General features: G+C 39.4%; 1 protein-coding gene across 3 annotated transcripts in view; it reads left to right on the top strand.

The window, feature by feature from the left end:
- Window positions 1-18,756, top strand: part of SRPK1 (SRSF protein kinase 1) — an 84,911-nt gene that overhangs the window by 30,267 nt on the left and 35,888 nt on the right. For all 3 annotated transcript variants that reach the window (XM_058432274.1, XM_032140308.2, XM_032140307.2), the window contains 6 exons: window positions 55-142; window positions 1,330-1,417; window positions 14,430-14,536; window positions 16,034-16,199; window positions 17,845-17,870; window positions 18,310-18,523. In XM_058432274.1, coding sequence (XP_058288257.1) covers window positions 55-142; window positions 1,330-1,417; window positions 14,430-14,536; window positions 16,034-16,199; window positions 17,845-17,870; window positions 18,310-18,523 — 689 coding nt within the window. The remainder of the gene's footprint in view (window positions 1-54; window positions 143-1,329; window positions 1,418-14,429; window positions 14,537-16,033; window positions 16,200-17,844; window positions 17,871-18,309; window positions 18,524-18,756) is intronic.

Below are 18,756 nucleotides of genomic sequence, written 5' to 3'. Positions count from 1 at the left end.
GCTTCCTAAAGTAAAGGTAGGCTATGTAGTCTTAATTGCCTGTTTGTTTCTTAGGGGGAAGAAATTTGTGGCAATGAAAGTAGTTAAAAGTGCTGAGCATTACACCGAAACAGCACTAGATGAAATCCGGTTGCTGAAGTCAGTGAGTATTAGATTATATGTATGAATGCGAAGAATTATAAATAAATCAAGTTTCATTGAATTAAAACACACCAAGTGGAGACTGTTTAGCATGGATAATTTTCTCTATGAAGTTCTAGTATCCTTAAAGAGGTAAAGGAAGACAACAATATTTACACATTCCATGCATGTAGTAGGGAACTGGTGGCAAATGCTATGATTAGAATTCTTCTTACACGCATGAACCAAAAAACCTTTCAAATGAATAAAAATATTCACTGAGCATGTTTTACAGGCCAGGTAGCTACTGTCATAATGTTTTTTTTTCCTACTATGGTTAAAAGGAAAGTTGTGTAAATAAATGTATAGCATCTTTTTTGTTGTTTTCAAATATGTTATAGAATACATAATATAAAAATACTGTATTTACTGATTCCATTTATACCTGGAAGCTGAGATAAATTCTATCAAAAATGTGTTTTTAGTTTTGTTTTAAATTAGGAATATGCCAGTGTGGTAGAAGGAACTTAAACTCAGAATTAGAAAACCTGGGTTTAGGTCACCTTTACCCCAGTATGTCCTCCATGTTACCATTTTTTTCTTTCTGAGTCTTAGATTTTTTATTTGTAAAGTGAGAATGTTGCACCAGGAGATTTCTATGGCAGTAGTTTTCTTTTTTATTTTCAACTCCTGGCCTCAGGTGATCTGCCTTAGCCTCCAGAGTAGCTGGGGTTACAGGCACAAGCCACTGCACCTGGCTTAAGACAGTACTTTTCAGAATGTCCGTTTGTGACAAGATGAGGAGCCTTGTACCTACCCAAAAGTAAATCAGCATACTGTTTTCTTCATTGAGAACGTTTTTCCATGGAAAAAAAAAATGTCCGCTGAAAAAAACAGTGTGGTTAGTAGTTGATTTGCATCCTGCAAAAGCTTCTTAGTTCCATCATCAGTTAATTTGGAGGCCACACTTTGATTGATATCAGGGAGCAAAATAGTTTAATTAGAAAAATAGTTCCTGTTGGTTGTATTTCCTCTTATGAATTGACTAAGATTTTTCTCCATTAAAGCTATTGAAATTTTAGTATATTTTAAAAATAGATTTATGTGAGCTCTTTCTTGTAATTAATTTGCTATAAGTATTCTTCCCCTACCATTTGGCTTATTTCCATGTTTTATCTTTTGCTAAATACTGTCTCTTCCCCACTACAGGTTCGCAATTCAGACCCTAATGATCCAAATAGAGAAATGGTTGTTCAACTACTAGATGACTTTAAAATATCAGGAGTTAATGGAACACGTATCCTTTTAAAAACCTATTTGAGAATCGATCATCCCAATCCCAAAGAAAGGAACTAGATTTATTGTGTAGATGGCCTTGGTGTCTTTTCTCAAGGCAAACTATAATAAAATTACCTCTTTTATTGTACACTTCTGAACACACATCTGAATTTTGTCTAATTTTGTGTGGTGTGATTTTTCAGAATATTGCTTTAAGCTTGTTGTCCTCTTTTCAGGCAAATTAAAGTGAAATCAAAGGAAACTTTTAGAAAATGCCTTGTATCACTAAGTAAAGAGTCTATGATTTTTGTCAGTTAGCACAGAAACTTTAAGGGAAGTAATTTCTTATGAAAAATACTGGATAGGCCAGGCACGGTGGCTCATGCCTGTAATCCCAGCACTTTGGGAAGGCCGAGGCAGGCGGGTCACCTGAGGTCAGGAGTTCGAGACCCACCTGGCGAACATGGTGAAACTCTATTTCTACTAAAATACAAAAATTAGCTGGACCTGGTGGCAGGCTCCTGTAATCCCAGCTACTGGAGAGGCTGAGGCTGGAGAATCGCTTGAACCGGGGAGGCAGAGGTTGCAGGGAGCCAAGATTGAGCCCACTGCACTCCAGCCTGGGTGACAGAGCCAGACTCTGTCTTAAAAAAAAAAAAAAAAAAAGGAAAGAAAGATACTGTCTAAAAGAAAGAGAAAAAGAAAGGAAGAAAGAAACTGGATAAACAATTCAAGGTATGATTGTATTTATTATACTAAGCCTCAACTTTGAAGAGGCTGTGAATGTAGATTATGTTTAGAGTCTAAAAGGGTATAATTGTTTGCGTTCTATTATAATGAAAAACTGACTTGTTTTATGTTTTTATCTGGATTTTTTAGAACTGTAGAATTGGAAGGAACCGTAGCTGATTTTCTTCACAGGTATCAAAGTGACGTGCGGTGAGCTAATGGAAAGGTTGTTTCAACAGCTGTGCTTATAAAGGTCAATCAGATTTTTCAGTAAAAGATGAAGTCGAATCTTACTTAGATTGGATAAATCTAAAATCACCTGTTTATAAGCTATTTTTAAAATGTATAAAGACATTTCATACATTATTTTACTTTTCATGCACGTTTAGCTTCCTTTAATGCACATTCCTAATTGCTGTTGATCTTTTTGTATTTAAAGGGGAGAGGATTACATATGACTGTAGTTTCGTGTAGACTATGGGAAGAGATTTGAACAGAGAAGCAGGAAGGAAGGGATGGGAGAGAGAACAGTTGATAATGTGGAAAGACTACTGTTCTAAAGTCAATTCTGAGTCATTTCTTAGAAAAATACAAATCACAGATGCCCCAGATGTCTAAGGAAAACTGCTGCAACCATCTTAAAACAGTATCTTGTGCTGATTGTGGTCACTTTGTAGATGGCTTTCTCTCTTTCTCTCTCTGTGTGTGTGTGTGTTTTCAAAGAATTAAGAATTCTAACCAAGGAATTTTTTTAAAACTTACACAGGGTGTTGTGGTGGCCATATCTGTTTTTTCTGTTATTTAATCTTGTAATGTTTGTCATTGTGCCAGATTTCTTTACTAATTTGCAAAAGTTCCAAGTAAAACTATAGAAATACTCTCAAATCTCCCCAGAAATGCTGAGTACCTTTATTTGACCCTAACTAAGCAAAGAAGGCTTTTTAACTATTGAAATATCTTAGGAGGTTTGAATTTCAAGTTCCAAGATATTTTTCTTTTTTCTTTTTTTTTTTTTTTGAGATGGAGTTTCAATCTTGTTGCCCAGGCTGGAGTTCAATGGCATAATCTCGGCTCACTGTAACCTCTGCCTCCTGGGTTCAAGTGATTCTCCTGCCTCAGCCTCCCAAGTAGCTGGGATTACAGGTGCATGCCACCACACCCAGCTAATTTTGTATTTTTAGTAGAGATGGGGTTTCTCCACGTTGGTCAGGCTGGTCTCGAACTCCTGACCTCAGGTGATCTGCCTGCCTCGGCCTCCCAAAGTGCTGGGATTACAGGTGTGAGCCAACGCGCCCGGCCCCCAAGATATTTTTCAAACATTGCTAGGTGGTTTCTCTGTAGCTTCTGTCCATTGATTCCCTATTTTATTCTTTTCTCCATTTGTTCTTAACCGTTTTTTCCCGTCTTTCTTCATCCTTATCTCCCAGCTGTCTTTGCTCCTGCATTATTTACTACTGTTAGAGATTGAAAGAATATAACTCAAAACACTATGTTAAGGGTTAGTAATGGCTCATGTCACTCTCCTGCCTCTACCCGTTTTCCCAACATAACATACCCACACAGAGCGGTACATCCACATTTGTGTGTATGTTTGTTCAGGCGTTTTTTTCTCTGGACCACTATCGTTTCTCATATTAAAATATAAAGGACCCTAAGCTAGAAAGTTAGTTCTTACAGAATTCCGTATAAACTGGCTCACTCTACTTGCCTGGAGGGTGAGGGGAAAAGGATGATTAAGAAGGAGGACAGGTGGTTTCGCTATATAATGTTGACATGAGCCAGTCATTATTGTTTACCTATATGACCTCCTATGTCTTTAGGATACTTTTTTTCATGCTATATACTGTCTTTTTTGCTAGCTCCTCTTATTCATAATGTGCCCTAAATGTGCTTACTCAATAACGTAAGCCTTTTATTTTCAGCCTTTTGTTATTTTCTTTACACTGTTTCCCCAAGAGATTTTTTAAAACTGTCCTCCCAGCGCTTTGGGAGGCCGAGGCGGGCAGATCACGAGGTCAGGAAATCGAGGCCATCCTGGCTAACACGGTGAAACCCCGTCTCTACTAAAAATACAGAAACATTAGCTGGGCGTGGTGGTGGACGCCTGTAGTCCCAGCTACTCAGGAGGCTGAGGCAGGAGAATGGCGTGAACCTGGGAGGAAGAGCTTGCAGTGAGCCGAGATCGCGCCACTGCACTCCAGCCTGGGTGACAGAGCGAGACTCTGCCTCAAAAAAAAAAAATAACCTTGTGATTTCAATTACTAGTGCTTCTGAATTGCTACTCATTAGCTTTCTTTCACTCAAATTATTTGGCTCTTCCTTTTTGCCACTTGATTATGATGTTCTATCAGGTTTTTTTTTTAAGCTACTATATGTTTGGTCATTTTAATATCACTGCTTACAAATTAAAACAACATTTTCAAATTGTAATACTTCTCTCAACAAATAAAAATTAAGCAGATAGAAGCTAGAAACATAAGAGAATAGCTTTACAATCCTATTTTATGTTTAGTCTTTTTAAGTAATCTGCATTTTAAATCTTGTTTTGATAAATTTTTTTATTTAATTGCTTTTTTATTTTTATTTATTTATTTTGAGACAGAGTTTCATTCTTGTTGCCCAGGCTGGAATGCAATGGTGCAATCTTGGCTCACTGCAACCTCCACCTCCCGGGTTCAAGCGATTCTCCTGCCTCACCGCCCCCCGCCGAGTAGCTGAGATTACAGGTGCACACCACCACACCCAGCTAATTTTTGTATTTTTAGTAGAGGTGGGGTTTCGCCATGTTGGCGATCCACCTGCCACAGCCTCCCAAAGTGCTGGGATTGAAGGTGTGAGCCACCATGCCCAGCCTATTTAATTGCTTTTTTAAAAAAATTTCTTGGCCAGATGCAGTGGCTCACGCCTGTAATCCCAGCACTTTGGGAGGCCAAAGCGGGCGGATCATGAGGTCAGGAGTTCAAGACCAGACTGGCCAACATGGCGAAACCCCATCTCTACTAAAAATACAAAAATGAGCGAGGCATGGTGGCGTGTGCCTGTAATCCCAGCTACTTGTGAGGCTGAGGTAGGAGAATTGTTTGAACCTGGGAGGCAGAGGTTGCAGTGACTTGAGATCATGCCACTGCACTCCAGCCTGGGTGACAGAGCAAGACTCCACCTTCGTGGGGGGCGGGGGGTGGATTTTTTTTCTCAGCAGAATCGTTGGTAAATTTCAAATGTAGGGCCGGGCGCAGTGGCTCATGCTTGTAATCCCAGCACTTTGGGAGGCCGAGGCGGGCGGATCACGAGGTCAGGAGATCGAGACCACGGTGACACGGCCAACATGGCGAAACCCCATCTCTACTAAAAATACAAAAATGAGCGAGGCATGGTGGCGTGTGCCTGTAATCCCAGCTACTTGTGAGGCTGAGGTAGGAGAATTGTTTGAACCTGGGAGGCAGAGGTTGCAGTGACTTGAGATCATGCCACTGCACTCCAGCCTGGGTGACAGAGCGAGACTCCATCTCAAAAAAAAAAAAAATTTCAAATGTAAAGAAGTAGAAATAGTTTAATGAATCCCCAGGGATCCATTACCCATTTCAGGAGTTATGAACTTATAGCCAATCTTGTTTTGTCTGTACCTCCTGATAATTCTGTAGCCAATCTGTAATTGTTTTAGAATGTATTTCTAAATGACAAGGACTCTTAAAATATAACCTAGCCAGGCACTGTGGCTCATGACTATAATCCTAGTACCTTGCAAAGCTGAGGTGTTCAAGACCAGCCTGGGTAACATAGCAAGACCCCCGTCTCTACAAAAATAAAAAAATACTAGCCAGGCATGGTAGCTCATGCCTGTAGTCCCAGCTGCTTGGGGGGCTGAAGCAGCAGGGTCACTCGAGCCTGGGAGTTCGAGGCTGCAGTGAGCTATGATGGTGCCACTGTACTCCAGTGTGGGTGGCAGAACAAGTTGCATTCTCTGACAAAAAGATTTGTTAAATGAAAAGATAACCTGAATGCAATTATTATACCAAAAAAAAAATTGGGACCAGTTTCTTCGTCACAAGTTTCTCCAGTCAGTGTTTCAATCTCACCAAATGTCTTGTGCTTTATTTTCTTTCTGTCTTCTGCTGCTGCTACTACTACTACTATTACTATTGCTACTACTACTACTACTGGTTGTTGTTGTTCTTATTGTTCTTGTTCTTCTTCCTCTTTGGTCTAATTTTTTCTTTGTTGTGGTAAAATACACATAACATAAAATTGTGCAGTCATTACCACCATCCATCTTCATAACTTTTCATCTTGTAAAACTGAAGCTCTATACCTATTAAATGACTATTAGATCTCATTGGTTTATTGTGTTAAGTCCTCTATTTCCTTGCTTATCTTCTGTCTGCTTGTTCTATACATTATTGAGAGTGTGGCATTAAAATCTCCAACTATTATTGTAGAACTATTTCTCCCTTTAATTCTGTCAGTTTTTATTTTATACAGTTTGGTGGTCTTTTAATAAGTATGTAAATGTCTATAATTGTTATATCTTTTTGGTGGTATGTTGAACCTTTTATTAATATATATAATATCCTTCTTTATCTCTTGTAACTTTTTCTGATTTAAAATCTATTTTGTCTTATATTAGTATAGCCACCCCTGATTTCTTTTGGTTACTATTTGCATGGAATCTTTTCTTCAACCTTTCACTTTTAATCTGTTTGTGTCTTTGGATCTAAAGTGAGTCTCTTGTAGACAGCATATAGTTGGATCATTTTTTTATATATATATTCTACCAAACCAAAGTTATAATCATACTAGCTTTTAGACTAATTATTTTTTGACATATTGGTTTTTTAAATCATGTAAAAAACAAAAAGAGGAGTTATAAACAATTATTACAATAATATTAGCTTTTATAGTTGCTGAAGTATTAACCTTCATTGATAATCTTTATTTCTTCATATGGATGCCTGGCTTTGTGTTATTGTTTAGTGTCTTTTCATTTCACCTTATAGGACTCCCTTGACCATTTCTTACAGGGCACATCTGGTAATGAACTTGCCTTGAATGAATCATATGCCTTGTGATTTTCTTTTGAAAACTGGACATTTAAATCTAATATGATAACTCTGGAAATTAGATTTGGCCATATCCCTAAGGTTTGATGGGGTTTGTTATTTTTATTTTTATTTATTTATTTATTTTTGAGACAGATTCTGTTTACATGGAATGTCTTAATTTTTCTCTCACTTTTGAAATACTGTTTTGCTTAATATAGGATTCTTGGTTGACATTATTTTTCTTTTAGTATTTCAAATATATTGGCCCACTGCTTTCTGGCCTCCAAAAATTTCTGATGAGAAACTTGCTGATAATCTTAGTGAGGATCCCTTGTATGTGAAGAGTCACTCCTCTTGATGCTTTCAAGATTCCCTCTTTATCTTTCCAAAGTTTGATTATAATGTGTCTTGATGTGGGTCTCTTCGAGTTCATCTTGCTTGATGCTCATTGAGCTTCTTGGATTCATGTCTTTCATCATATTTGAGATGTTTTCAACCATTGTTTTTTTCAAATATTCTCTCCGGCCATTTCTTCTTCTTTTCTTTTCTTTTCTTTTTCCTTTTCTTTCTTTTTTTTTTTTTTTTTGAGATGGAGTCTCACTCTGTCACCCAGGCTGGAGTGCAGTAGTGGTGCAATCTCAGCTCACTGCAATCTCTGCCTCCTGGGTTCAAGCCGTTCACCTGCCTCAGTCTCCCGAGTAGGTGGGATTACAGGTGCACACCACCACACACAGCTAATTTCTGTATATCAGTAGAGACAGGATTTCACCATGTTGGCCAGGCTGGTCTTGAAGTCCTGACCTCAAGTGATCCACTTGCCTTGGCCTCCCAAAGTGCTGGGATTATAGGCGTGAGCCACCATGTCCAGCCTCCTCCTCTATTCTTCTGGGACTGCCACAGTGTATATTTGGTCTACTTGGTGATGTCCCACAGGTCCCTTAAGCCTCTTCACTTTTCTTCAATCTTTTTTCTTTCTATTCCTCACACTTGATAATTTCCATCACCCTAACTTCAGGTTTGCTGATTCTTTCTTCTGCCTACCCAAATCTGCCTTTGAATCCCTCTAGTTAATTTTTTCATTTCAGTTATTGTACTTTTCAGCACCAGAATTCCTTTGGTTTCTTTTTAGTTTTTTTTTATCCTTATTATTATTTCCATTTATTTCCATTTTGTTTATATATTGTTTTCTTGACTTTCTCCACATCTTCCTTTTGTTCTTTGAGCTTTTTTTTTTTTTTTTTTCTGAGACAAGGTCTTGCTCTGTCAAGGTCTTCACACCACCCAGGCTGGAGTGCGGTGGTGCGAACACAGCTCACATCAGCCTTGACTACCCAGACTCAAGTGCTTCTCCTGCCTAAGCCTCCAGACTACAGGTGCATGCCACCACACCCAGCTAATTTTTAAACTTTCTGTAGGGATGGAGTCTCACTGTGTTGCCCAGGTTGGTCTTGAACTCCTGGGTTCAAGCAATCCTGCCTTGGCTTCTGAAAGTGATAGGGTTACAGGAATGAGCCACCACACCTGGCCTGAGCATCTTTAAGACATTTGTTTTAAAGTCTTTATCTAGTAGGTCTGCATCAAGTCTTTTTCAGGGACAGTATCTGTTGATTTATTTTTGTCATTTGAATATGCTGTACTTAACTATTTCTTCATATGCCTGTGATTTTCTTTTGAAAACTGGACATTTAAATCTAATATGATAACTCTGGAAATTAGATTTGGCCATATCCCTAAGGTTTGATGGGGTTTGTTATTTTTATTTTTATTTTTATTTATTTATTTATTTATTTTTGAGACAGTATCTCACTCTCTTGCCAAGGCTGGAGTACAGTGGCACAGTCATGACTTAAACTGCAGCCTCGATGTCCTGGAATCAAGCAATCCTCCTGCCTCAGCCTTTCAGATAGCTCAGACTACAGTTGTATGCCACCACGCCCAGCTAATTTTTTATTTTTTGTGGAGATGGGGTCTTGCTATGTTGCCCAGGCTGGTCTCAAACCCCTGGGCTCAAGCAGTCATCCTGCCTCGGCCTCCCGAAGTGCTGGGATTATGTGCATGAGCCACTGTGCCTGGCCGTTTTGTTTTTGTTTTCATTTTTCTTATGTTGTCTGTCTCTTCCAAGGATCAGCCTAAGATGTAAACGAAAGGTCTTTGCTCAGTCTGCATCTTTCCCTGGGCATGCGCAGTCACTTTCTGATTTTCTGTCTATATGCAGTTGCTTTTGAATGTCCTAGTCTATTTATTTATTTAGAGACAAGAGTCTCTCTCTGTCACACAAGCTAGAGTGCAGTGGCACAGTCTCAGCTCACTGCAACCTCCGCCTCCTGGGTTTAAGCGATTCTGCCTCAGCCTCCCATGTAGCTGGGATTACAGGTGCATGCCACCACACCTGGCTAATTTTCGTAATTTTAGTAGAGACAGTGTTTCACCATGTTGGCCAGGCTGGTCTCGAACTCCTGGCCTCAAGTGATCTGCCCACTTTGGCCTTCCAAAGTGCTGGGATTACAGGTGTGAGCTACCGCGCCTGGCCGTAAATGTCCTAGTCTTAATGTCTGGCTCCCAAAGGGGAAAAAGAAAGAAATGAAGAAGAAGAAATAGGGCACTGGCCCTTTAAATCCTTGCAAGATCACTTCAGCCAGAAGAGGGGCAAAACAATGGGGGGGGGTACAAAAATGGCCACCCACCTCTCTGATACTTGGGACAGGATCCTTTTTGCCCACCATGGCTCCAACAAACTGTGTGCAGGGCTGCTTGCTATAGGATTAGGGGATAGGTGGTTGCCACTCTGCTAAGAGCGGAAATTGACCAACATTTGCAATAATTTATTATCCAAGCCTCTTCTTCGGGAAGTTGTGAGCCTTCAGTAGACTCCAGAGTTTCTTAAGAATCACATTAGACACATTCTGCCAATGCATTGGTTGTCTAGGTGGGGAAACATATTTCTGGTGGCTTCTTACTCCACTATCTTCTCAGACTCTTCTCTAGTTTGTGATTCTTACTTGAGTCAGGATCTGTATGACATTTTGGCAGTTTATTACCTGGCATCAAGATGTTGCAGGCTCACCTTGTGAATTTCCTGTCTTAAATCTAGAATCAGTTTTTCTCTAAGAAGCCCTAATTCCATTCAGTGGGAAATGACATACAGAATCTAAGCACTTCGGGGTATGCTTTGCTACTGGGTGAATCTTTACCTTTATGATGTGTTGATTCATTGCAAAAAGCATATACTCTTAACCTCCTTCCTGTCTTCCCTTTGGGGGGGTCACTATTTCAGTTGCCCCCACAGCTTACTTTTGTGGATGTGTGGATTTGTTTGGATTATTTTTCCAAATTGTTTTATTTTGGACTAATTCTGTTGCTGTGCCATCAAATTCACTAATCTTTTTATTCTACAAAATCTAATCTGCCATTTATTCCATCCAATGTGTTTTCATCTCTCACATTGCACTTTTTGTCTCTGGAAGTTCATTTTCAGTCTTTTTTTTTTGAGACAGAGTCTCCCTCTATTACCCAGGATGGAGTGCAGTGGCGCAGTCTCGGCTCACTGCAAGCTCTGCCTCCTGGGTTCCAGTGATTCTCCTGCCTTAGCCTCCTAAGTAGCTGGGACTACAGGCACGTGCCACCATGCCTGGGTAGTTTTTTGTATTTTTAATAGAGATGGAGTTTCACCATATTGGTCAGGCTGGTCTCGAGCTCCTGACCTCGTGATCCACCTACCTCTGTCTCCCAAAGTGCTGGGATTACAGCCATGAGCCACCGCGCCCGGCCCATTTTCAGTCTTCTAAAAAATACCTTTCATGTCTCTACTTAATTTTTTGAACATATGGAATACAACTATAATAACCATTTAATGTCCTTGTCTAATTCTAACATCTGTGATGGTTCTAAGTCAGTTTCACATGATTGATTATTTTAATTTTGGGTGTGTTTTACTACCTGGTAATCACATTGTAAGTTTTACCTTGTTGGCTGCTGGATGTTTTGTATTTCTATAAATCTTGAGCCTTGTTCTGGGATGGTGTTATGTTATTTGGAAAGTGTTTTATCCTTTTAGATTTTACTTTTATGATTTGTTAGATGGACCCAAAGCATTGCTCAGTCCAGGTCTAATCATTCCCTCTACTGAGGCAAGACCTTCCCAAATACATCCTACCCAGTACCCTGTGACTAAACTTTTCTAGTCTCTTTCCTGGGAACAGGCACTGTTCCAAGCCCTATGCGAATGCTGGGCATTGTTCTCTATAATCCTTTAAGATGTTTTTTCCTTCTCTGCTTCTGCTAGTTTCCTCACACACACGTGCTTTGCTGAATCCTTGAAGGGGCGGGCCCCCTCTGCAAATCTCCAGATTTCTCTCTGCAGCTCTCCCCTCTCTGGTACCTTTTTCAGTGAATTATAGCTGCCTTGGTCTCTCCAGACTCTCAGCTCCCATTGATTCAACATGTGGAGTCTATCTGGAAAGCCTCAAGGCAATAAGATGGGGCAATCCCAGGGTTCAGCTCTTGTTTCCTTTTTTCGGGGATCACTGTACTTGTCTGATGTCCAGAGTCTTCTGTTGTTTTTGTATTTGGTCTGTTTGAGTATTGTTTTTTCAATAAGATAAATCCAGTCCCTGTTACTTGGCTAAAGCAGAAAACTTGATAGGTGCTGGGGTTTTTTGTTTGTTTTTTTGTTTTGTTTTTTGTTTTGTTTTTGAGATGGGGTGTCACTCTGTCACTTAGGCTGGAGTGCCGTGGCATGATCTCTGCTCACTGCAGCCTTGACCTCCCGGGCTCAGGTGATCCTCTCACCTCAACCTCCCTAGTAGCTGGGACTACAGGCACATGCCACCACACTTGGCTAATCTTTGGATTTTTCTTGTAGAGATGGGGTTTCACCTTGTTGCCCAGGCTGGTCTTCTTGAACTCCTGGGCTCAAGGGATCCACCTGTCTCGGCCTCCCAAAGTGCTAGGATTACAGGCATGAGCCACCATGCCCGGCCCTTCATAGGTTTTATATTTAAGAATTTGCCAAGCAGTTTTCCAAAGCACTTGTACCATTTTAGACTTCTACTAGCATAATACAAGAGTTCTTTTTTTTTTTTTTTTTTTTTTGAGACGGAGTCTCGCTCTGTCACCCAGGCTGGAGTGCAGTGGTGCGCTCTCGGCTCACTGCAAGCTCCACCTCCCGGGTTCACGCCATTCTCCTGCCTCAGCCTGTCCGAGTAGCTGGGACTACAGGCGCCCGCCACCACGCCCGGCTAATTTTTTGTATTTTTAGTAGAGACGGGGTTTCACTGTGGTCTCGATCTCCTGACCTCGTGATCCGCCCGCCTCGGCCTCCCAAAGTGCTGGGATTACAAGCGTGAGCCACCGCGCCCGGCCAAGAGTTCTAATTGTTCTACAACCTCGCCTACATTTGGTGATGTTTAGTTTTTTATTTTAGTCATTTATTAGTTTGAGATGCTATCTTATTGTAATTTCAATCTGTGTTTGTGGTTGTCATGTATTTTTAATCTTACGTAGTTTGGAACATTTATGACATTGCCTTTTTTTTTTTTTTTTTTTTTTTTTTAAGAATCCAGGCTAGTTGTTTTATGCCACCTTAGTTTGGATTTGTTTGACTGTTACCTCATGATTAAATTCAGGTTAACTGTGTTTGTCAAGCATACTACATGGATTATGTTTTAGTCTTCTCAGTATATTGCATTAGAAGGCACATGATGTGAATTTGTGCTTATCATTGTTGGTAATAAGTTTGATCACTTGGTTAAGGCAGTGCCTTCTAGATTTCCCAGTTGTAAAGGTACTTTGTTCTTTTTGTAATTAATGCGCAATCTGTGGAATGATATTTTGACACTGTGACAATCCTTTTCCCCAACAGTCTTTCACATGGTTATTTTAGTGTTCACTGATTCTTACCTGAATCAGTAATAGTATACCATAGTGATTGTAAAATGGTGATTTTCTGTTTCTTATATATTTATTATTTGGCTTTCTTCTCTAAAGAAGATGTTTCTCTTCCTCCTGCCTCCACACTTACTTTCAGATCAGTGTGAACTTGTTCTGTTTTTAATTTATATATTAACTCATAACTTTATTCTTTATAATGGTCTGGCTGGGTGCAATGGCTCACGCTTGTAATCCCAGCACTTTGGGAGGCCGAGGCGGGCAGATTACGAGGTCAGGAGTTCGAGACCAGCCTGGCCAATATGGTGAAACCCTGTCTGTACTAAAAATACAAAAATTAGCCCAGCGTGGTGGTGCACGCCTGTAGTGCCAAGAGGCAGAGGTTTCAGTGAGCCGAGATAGCGCCACTGCACTCCAGTCTGGGCAACAGAGCAAGACTCCGTCTCAAAAAAAAAAAAAAAAAGAAGTCTCCACATTGGCTGGTGACGTCCTTTTCAAGATGGTTCCTGTTTCTTCCTGACATGTCCTCTTATTTGTTAGAACAGCAAGATGTTCCAAGTTTACCCTGTATTTTTCCTGCCTTGGATTTGGCTATTTTTCCAAGGAGCTCAGGCTTTCGTTTAGTGGAGAATGTTAAAGTCCGAGCACTAGACCATTACTATATATGTATGTCTTAACTTGCATGTAGAAGCCAGTGGGGGTGGAAGACATCAAGATACTACTAAAATCTCTGTAGTGCCCTGCACAATTTTAGACTCAAAGAGTATTCCTGCTGTGTAGTGTCATCAGGCTGTTCATACATAAGGACAACACATGGTAGCACTGGAATCAAGATTAGTTTTGTAAAATACAGAGCATTAAGCAAGTTTCCTGTTTAAAAAAATGTTGGCATTTACGTTTTTGAGGTTTAAGTCTTTCTTTTACATTCATCTCTTCTATAGTTAAGGAATAATTTGTTTTTTCTTGCTTTGAAGCTGTGAGAGTGGGAATTTTTACCCTGGACACCAATTTTGATATTAGGGAAGAAACTAATTTACCTGAAACTAATCAACAGCTTGAGGCTTGAGCCTAGTGCTTTCTTTCATTATTTGCATATGTAGGTTTCACTTTTTCTTTTACCATTAAGTATTTTAATGTACATAATGATATTGATAAGCCAGCCGCCCGCAATTTAATGTTTCATGGATGCTTTCATTGACTATAGGATTAGAATTTGAAATTTTAGAGTATTGACAGCTACATATTTATTCATTCAAGCTCTATAACTTTTTATACTGAAAGAAAATAATACTTAACATTTAATAGGGTGGAATTCACAGCTTGTCTTGCCGTGTTCTTCTTTTGTGCCTTTTTTTTCCCTCCTTAATGAATTCCTAGATATCTGCATGGTATTTGAAGTTTTGGGGCATCATCTGCTCAAGTGGATCATCAAGTCCAATTATCAGGGGCTTCCACTGCCTTGTGTCAAAAAAATTATTCAGCAAGTATGTATCTTGAATCAGCAAGTATCTTAGTCTTGACTATGTAGTGATTTTTTAATATTCTTAAAGTGTCAGGAGTTTATTTTTTCCAATAGAATTTTTGTTTTAAGGCCGGGTGTGGTGGCTCATTCCTGTAATCCCAGCACTTTGGGAGGCCAAGGCAGGCGGATCACGAGGTCAGGAGATCAAGACCATCCTGGCTAACACGGTGAAACCCCGTCTCTACTAAAAATACAAAAAATTAGCCGGGCGCAGTGGCGGGCGCCTGTAGTCCAAGCTACTCGGGAGGCTGAGGCAGGAAAATGGCGTGAACCCAGGAGGCGGAGCTTGCGGTGAGCCGAGACGCACCACTGCACTCCAGCCTGGGTGACACAGCGAGACTCCATCTGAAAAAAAAAAAAAATTTTTGTTTTAAAAAGTAAGTTATTGGCTGGGCGCAGTGGCTCACGCCTGTAATCCCAGCACTTTGGGAGGCCGAGGCAGGCAGATCACCTGAGGTCAGGAGCTCGAGACCAGCCTGGCCAACAGTGCGAAACCCCGTCTCTACTAAAAATACAAAAATTAGCCGGGTGTGGTGACGAGTGCCTATAATCCCAGCTACTTGGGAGGCTGAGGCAGGAGAATCGCTTGAACCTGGGAGGCAGAGGTTGCAGTGAGCTGAGATTGTGCCACTGCACTCCAGCCTGGGCGACAGAGCAAGACTCCGTCTCAGGAAAAAAAAAAAAAAAAAAAAAGTTAATTGCTAAAATTAAATATTTCATTCAACTTTTAGAATTTATTATGCTTATCCTGTTTTTAAATGTTTTAGCATAAACATTTTCCCCCAGGTTTGCCTCCTATAATAATTAGAAAGGGAAGCTGAGGTTCCTGACTTGGGAAAATTGGAGCCCTTATCCAGAAGTTCTGGTTGCAAATAGTAATTTTACATGAATAGATAATTGCTATGTCAGATTATTGCCATCTCTTTATACAGCATGATTCATGGGCATTTTCTAATTTTCTAAAGAGCCTTCAATATACAGTACAGAATTTTACCATCAGGAAAATATTAATACTTCAAGGGGCAAAAATTTGTTTGGATAATATGTCCTGGAAAGGGCTCCAAACCGGGCAACAAGAGACCTCAGTTCTTCATCAGTGAGGAAATTTGAATTAAAGATATCTAAATCTCTGTCAGCACCTACATTACAACACTTAGAGGGTGTGTGTGTGTTGAATGTTTATTCTCAGTCTTTGCAAGGTACATAGTTGAAGAATATCTCCAAATAGAATTAGCTTTGTAAAACATTGAAGAATTTTTTATTATAAATAAATCCTTGCCTTTTTCATAGTTTAATCTTTTGGAGAAAGTTTCTTTGTGCTTTTTTAAAAGGTGCTTTTATTCTCTATAGAAAACGCTATCATATCTTTTTTTTTTTTTTAATGTCGTGTTATAATCTCTTACTTCTCCAGAAAGCCTGTATTTTGTGTTTGCAAGTCTGCCACTCTATTTCCATTCAGGTGTTACAGGGTCTTGATTATTTACATACCAAGTGCCGTATCATCCACACTGACATTAAACCAGAGAACATCTTATTGTCAGTGAATGAGCAGTACATTCGGAGGCTGGCTGCAGAAGCAACAGAATGGCAGCGATCTGGAGCTCCTCCACCTTCCGGATCTGCAGGTATATTTTCTTTTAGGGACTTTGCTCTCATTAGAAGTTAAAAGAAATTTCTATTTTTATTCTGTTACCAGGGAATTAAACACCACTCAATCCATTTCAACAATAACGTATTTAAGAAACATTATCAGCTTCCAAGAGACATTCTCACTGTTACTTCCATAGGGGAAGGAGAAAACTAGATATTGTTGTGTCTTTGTGTTGTATGTTATAAAAGCTGGTGCGTATTGTTTAAAAATATTTTTTCTTATGATTTGATGATTTTTGAAGTGTTTACCTCTTACTGTGATCACACATGCTCATTTATAGGACTGGTAGTCTATAGAGGGACAAGATAACATTGCTATTAAGAGTTTGGGTTTAAACACTGGAGTAGACAGACTTGGTTTGAATTTGGGTTTCATCCTAGACTGAGAAACCTTAGCTGAGTTATTTTACCCTTTTTTCCCTCAACTGTGAATTATTGGGATTAAATGGTAAAGCAATTAGTAGTGTGCCACACAGTATTATATACTAAATAAATTGTGGGACCAGGCACAGTGGTTCATGCCTGTAACCCAACACTTTGGGAGGCTGAGGTGGGAGGATGATTTGAGCCCAGAAGTTTGAGACCAGCCTAGGCAACATAGTAAGACCCTGTCTCTACAAAAATTTAAAAAATTAGCCAGGCATGGTGATGCGTGCCTGTAGTCCAGTTACTCAGGAGGCTGGGGCAGGATGATTGCTTGAGCCTAGGAAGTCAAGGCTGCCACGAGTTGTGATAGTGCCACTGCACTCCAGCATAGGCAACAAAGTGAGACCCTGTCTCAAGACATAAAATTAAATAAATAAATAAATAAAGCCTGCTTTATGATTTTTTTTCTTTTGAGATACAGATTTTAGTTTTAGCAGTGTGTCATTTTTTAGGAACTTGCTTGATCCTCAAGTTAAAGTATTAGCTATATACTTCTTTAAAAAGGAAGAAGGGGGAAATGGGGAGTTGGTTGTTAAATGGATGTAGTTTCTGTTTTACAAGATGAAAACATTCTACAGATCCTGTTATACAACAGTGTGAATAGTGTTAAAACCACTGAATGTACACTCATCTAGAGTATACATTTTTATTATGTGTTTTTTTTAACCACAGTTATACAAATATTTTAAAAAGAGGAAGACTGAAGAGCCTACCTTCCAGCTAAGCTACACTGTTACCCATGACATGCTATAGAGCAAATTACTATAGCTCTTGATGTCACCTAGACTCCCCTTTTAAAACTGACAGATTCTGGGTAGCATTTGAGGTGAAGAGGTTGTTGCTTGTCCCTTTCTATTTTAAGCAGTGCATAGGAATGGAAAATAGTGATTTTAGCAGCTTTAGTCGTGGAAACCAGAAATGGGAACTTGGTTCTTTGCACTTATTGATGCTACCTGGGGAGGAAGAATTTTATTTATCCTTTTTTTTTAAGTTTGGCAATTTCTATTATGCATTATTTTCTTTAAAAATGATAATAATATGGCTTCTACTTAAGTCATTTAAAAACAATAGTTTTCTCTGCAATGTAGACTACATAAGAAAGACTTTTCATTCTGGTAGAGTGTTTTATCTGAGCCTTAGTTTATATTGCCTGATGAATGCCAGAATTCTTACTTGGTTTTCTTTTCTTTTCAGTCAGTACTGCTCCCCAACCTAAACCAGTAAGTATAAGGTGTTTCTATATTTATTTTGATCTATGGACTGTGGGCATGGATTCTTCTGTTGTGGATGGTAACAGTTTGTTTCAAGTTTGAGAACCAAAAGGAAAAAAAATTCCTGCACTTCTATAATTTTCTCCAGTAAATTCCCATGCACCTTCATCAAATTTGTACTGGTGAGGCCTCTAAAAAATTTTGAGTTTGTCTGACTGTAAACCAGCCCCACGGACTGCTCGGAAGACCACACTTTGTTATTTATTCTGTTTTTATTTGGGTTTATAAGAGTATCCCGCATCTTTTAATTTAATGAAAGACTTAAGTGCTATGTTAGGGAAAGATTTGTGAAATTTAATTAGGAAGTAATTAAAGTTAACAACTATCTCCAACTGGGGGTAATTAATTAGCCACCTGAAGGCTTTATCTGTTTGTAATCTCCGCCCAGGCTGACAAAATGTCAAAGAATAAGAAGAAGAAATTGAAGAAGAAGCAGAAGCGCCAGGCAGAATTACTAGAGAAGCGAATGCAGGAAATTGAGGAAATGGAGAAAGAGTCGGGCCCTGGGCAAAAAAGACCAAACAAGCAAGAAGAATCAGAGAGTCCTGTTGAAAGACCCTTGAAAGAGAACCCACCTAATAAAATGACCCAAGAAAAACTTGGTATAAATAGAACATCACAAAAATTACTTTACAACACACTTTAATTTATCATTGCTGTATAATACAGTGGTTTCATATATACAACACATCTCTGGGGGTATCTTTATAAGAATATGGATCTTGTCATAAATGTTAGGCAGGTAATATTTAAGTGTAATTTGTAACTTTTCTCAGGAAATGGAACATAGATTTCATTTAACAACTGGGTAAAAGTAAGATCTTGGCCCTTCCAG

Source organism: Hylobates moloch, unplaced genomic scaffold (assembly GCF_009828535.3).
Source record: "Hylobates moloch isolate HMO894 unplaced genomic scaffold, HMol_V3 SCAFFOLD_20, whole genome shotgun sequence".
Taxonomy (NCBI): Eukaryota; Metazoa; Chordata; class Mammalia; order Primates; family Hylobatidae; genus Hylobates; species Hylobates moloch.
The sequence above is the reverse complement of the archived record's forward strand: the minus strand, read 5'-3'. Positions and strand labels throughout refer to the sequence as shown.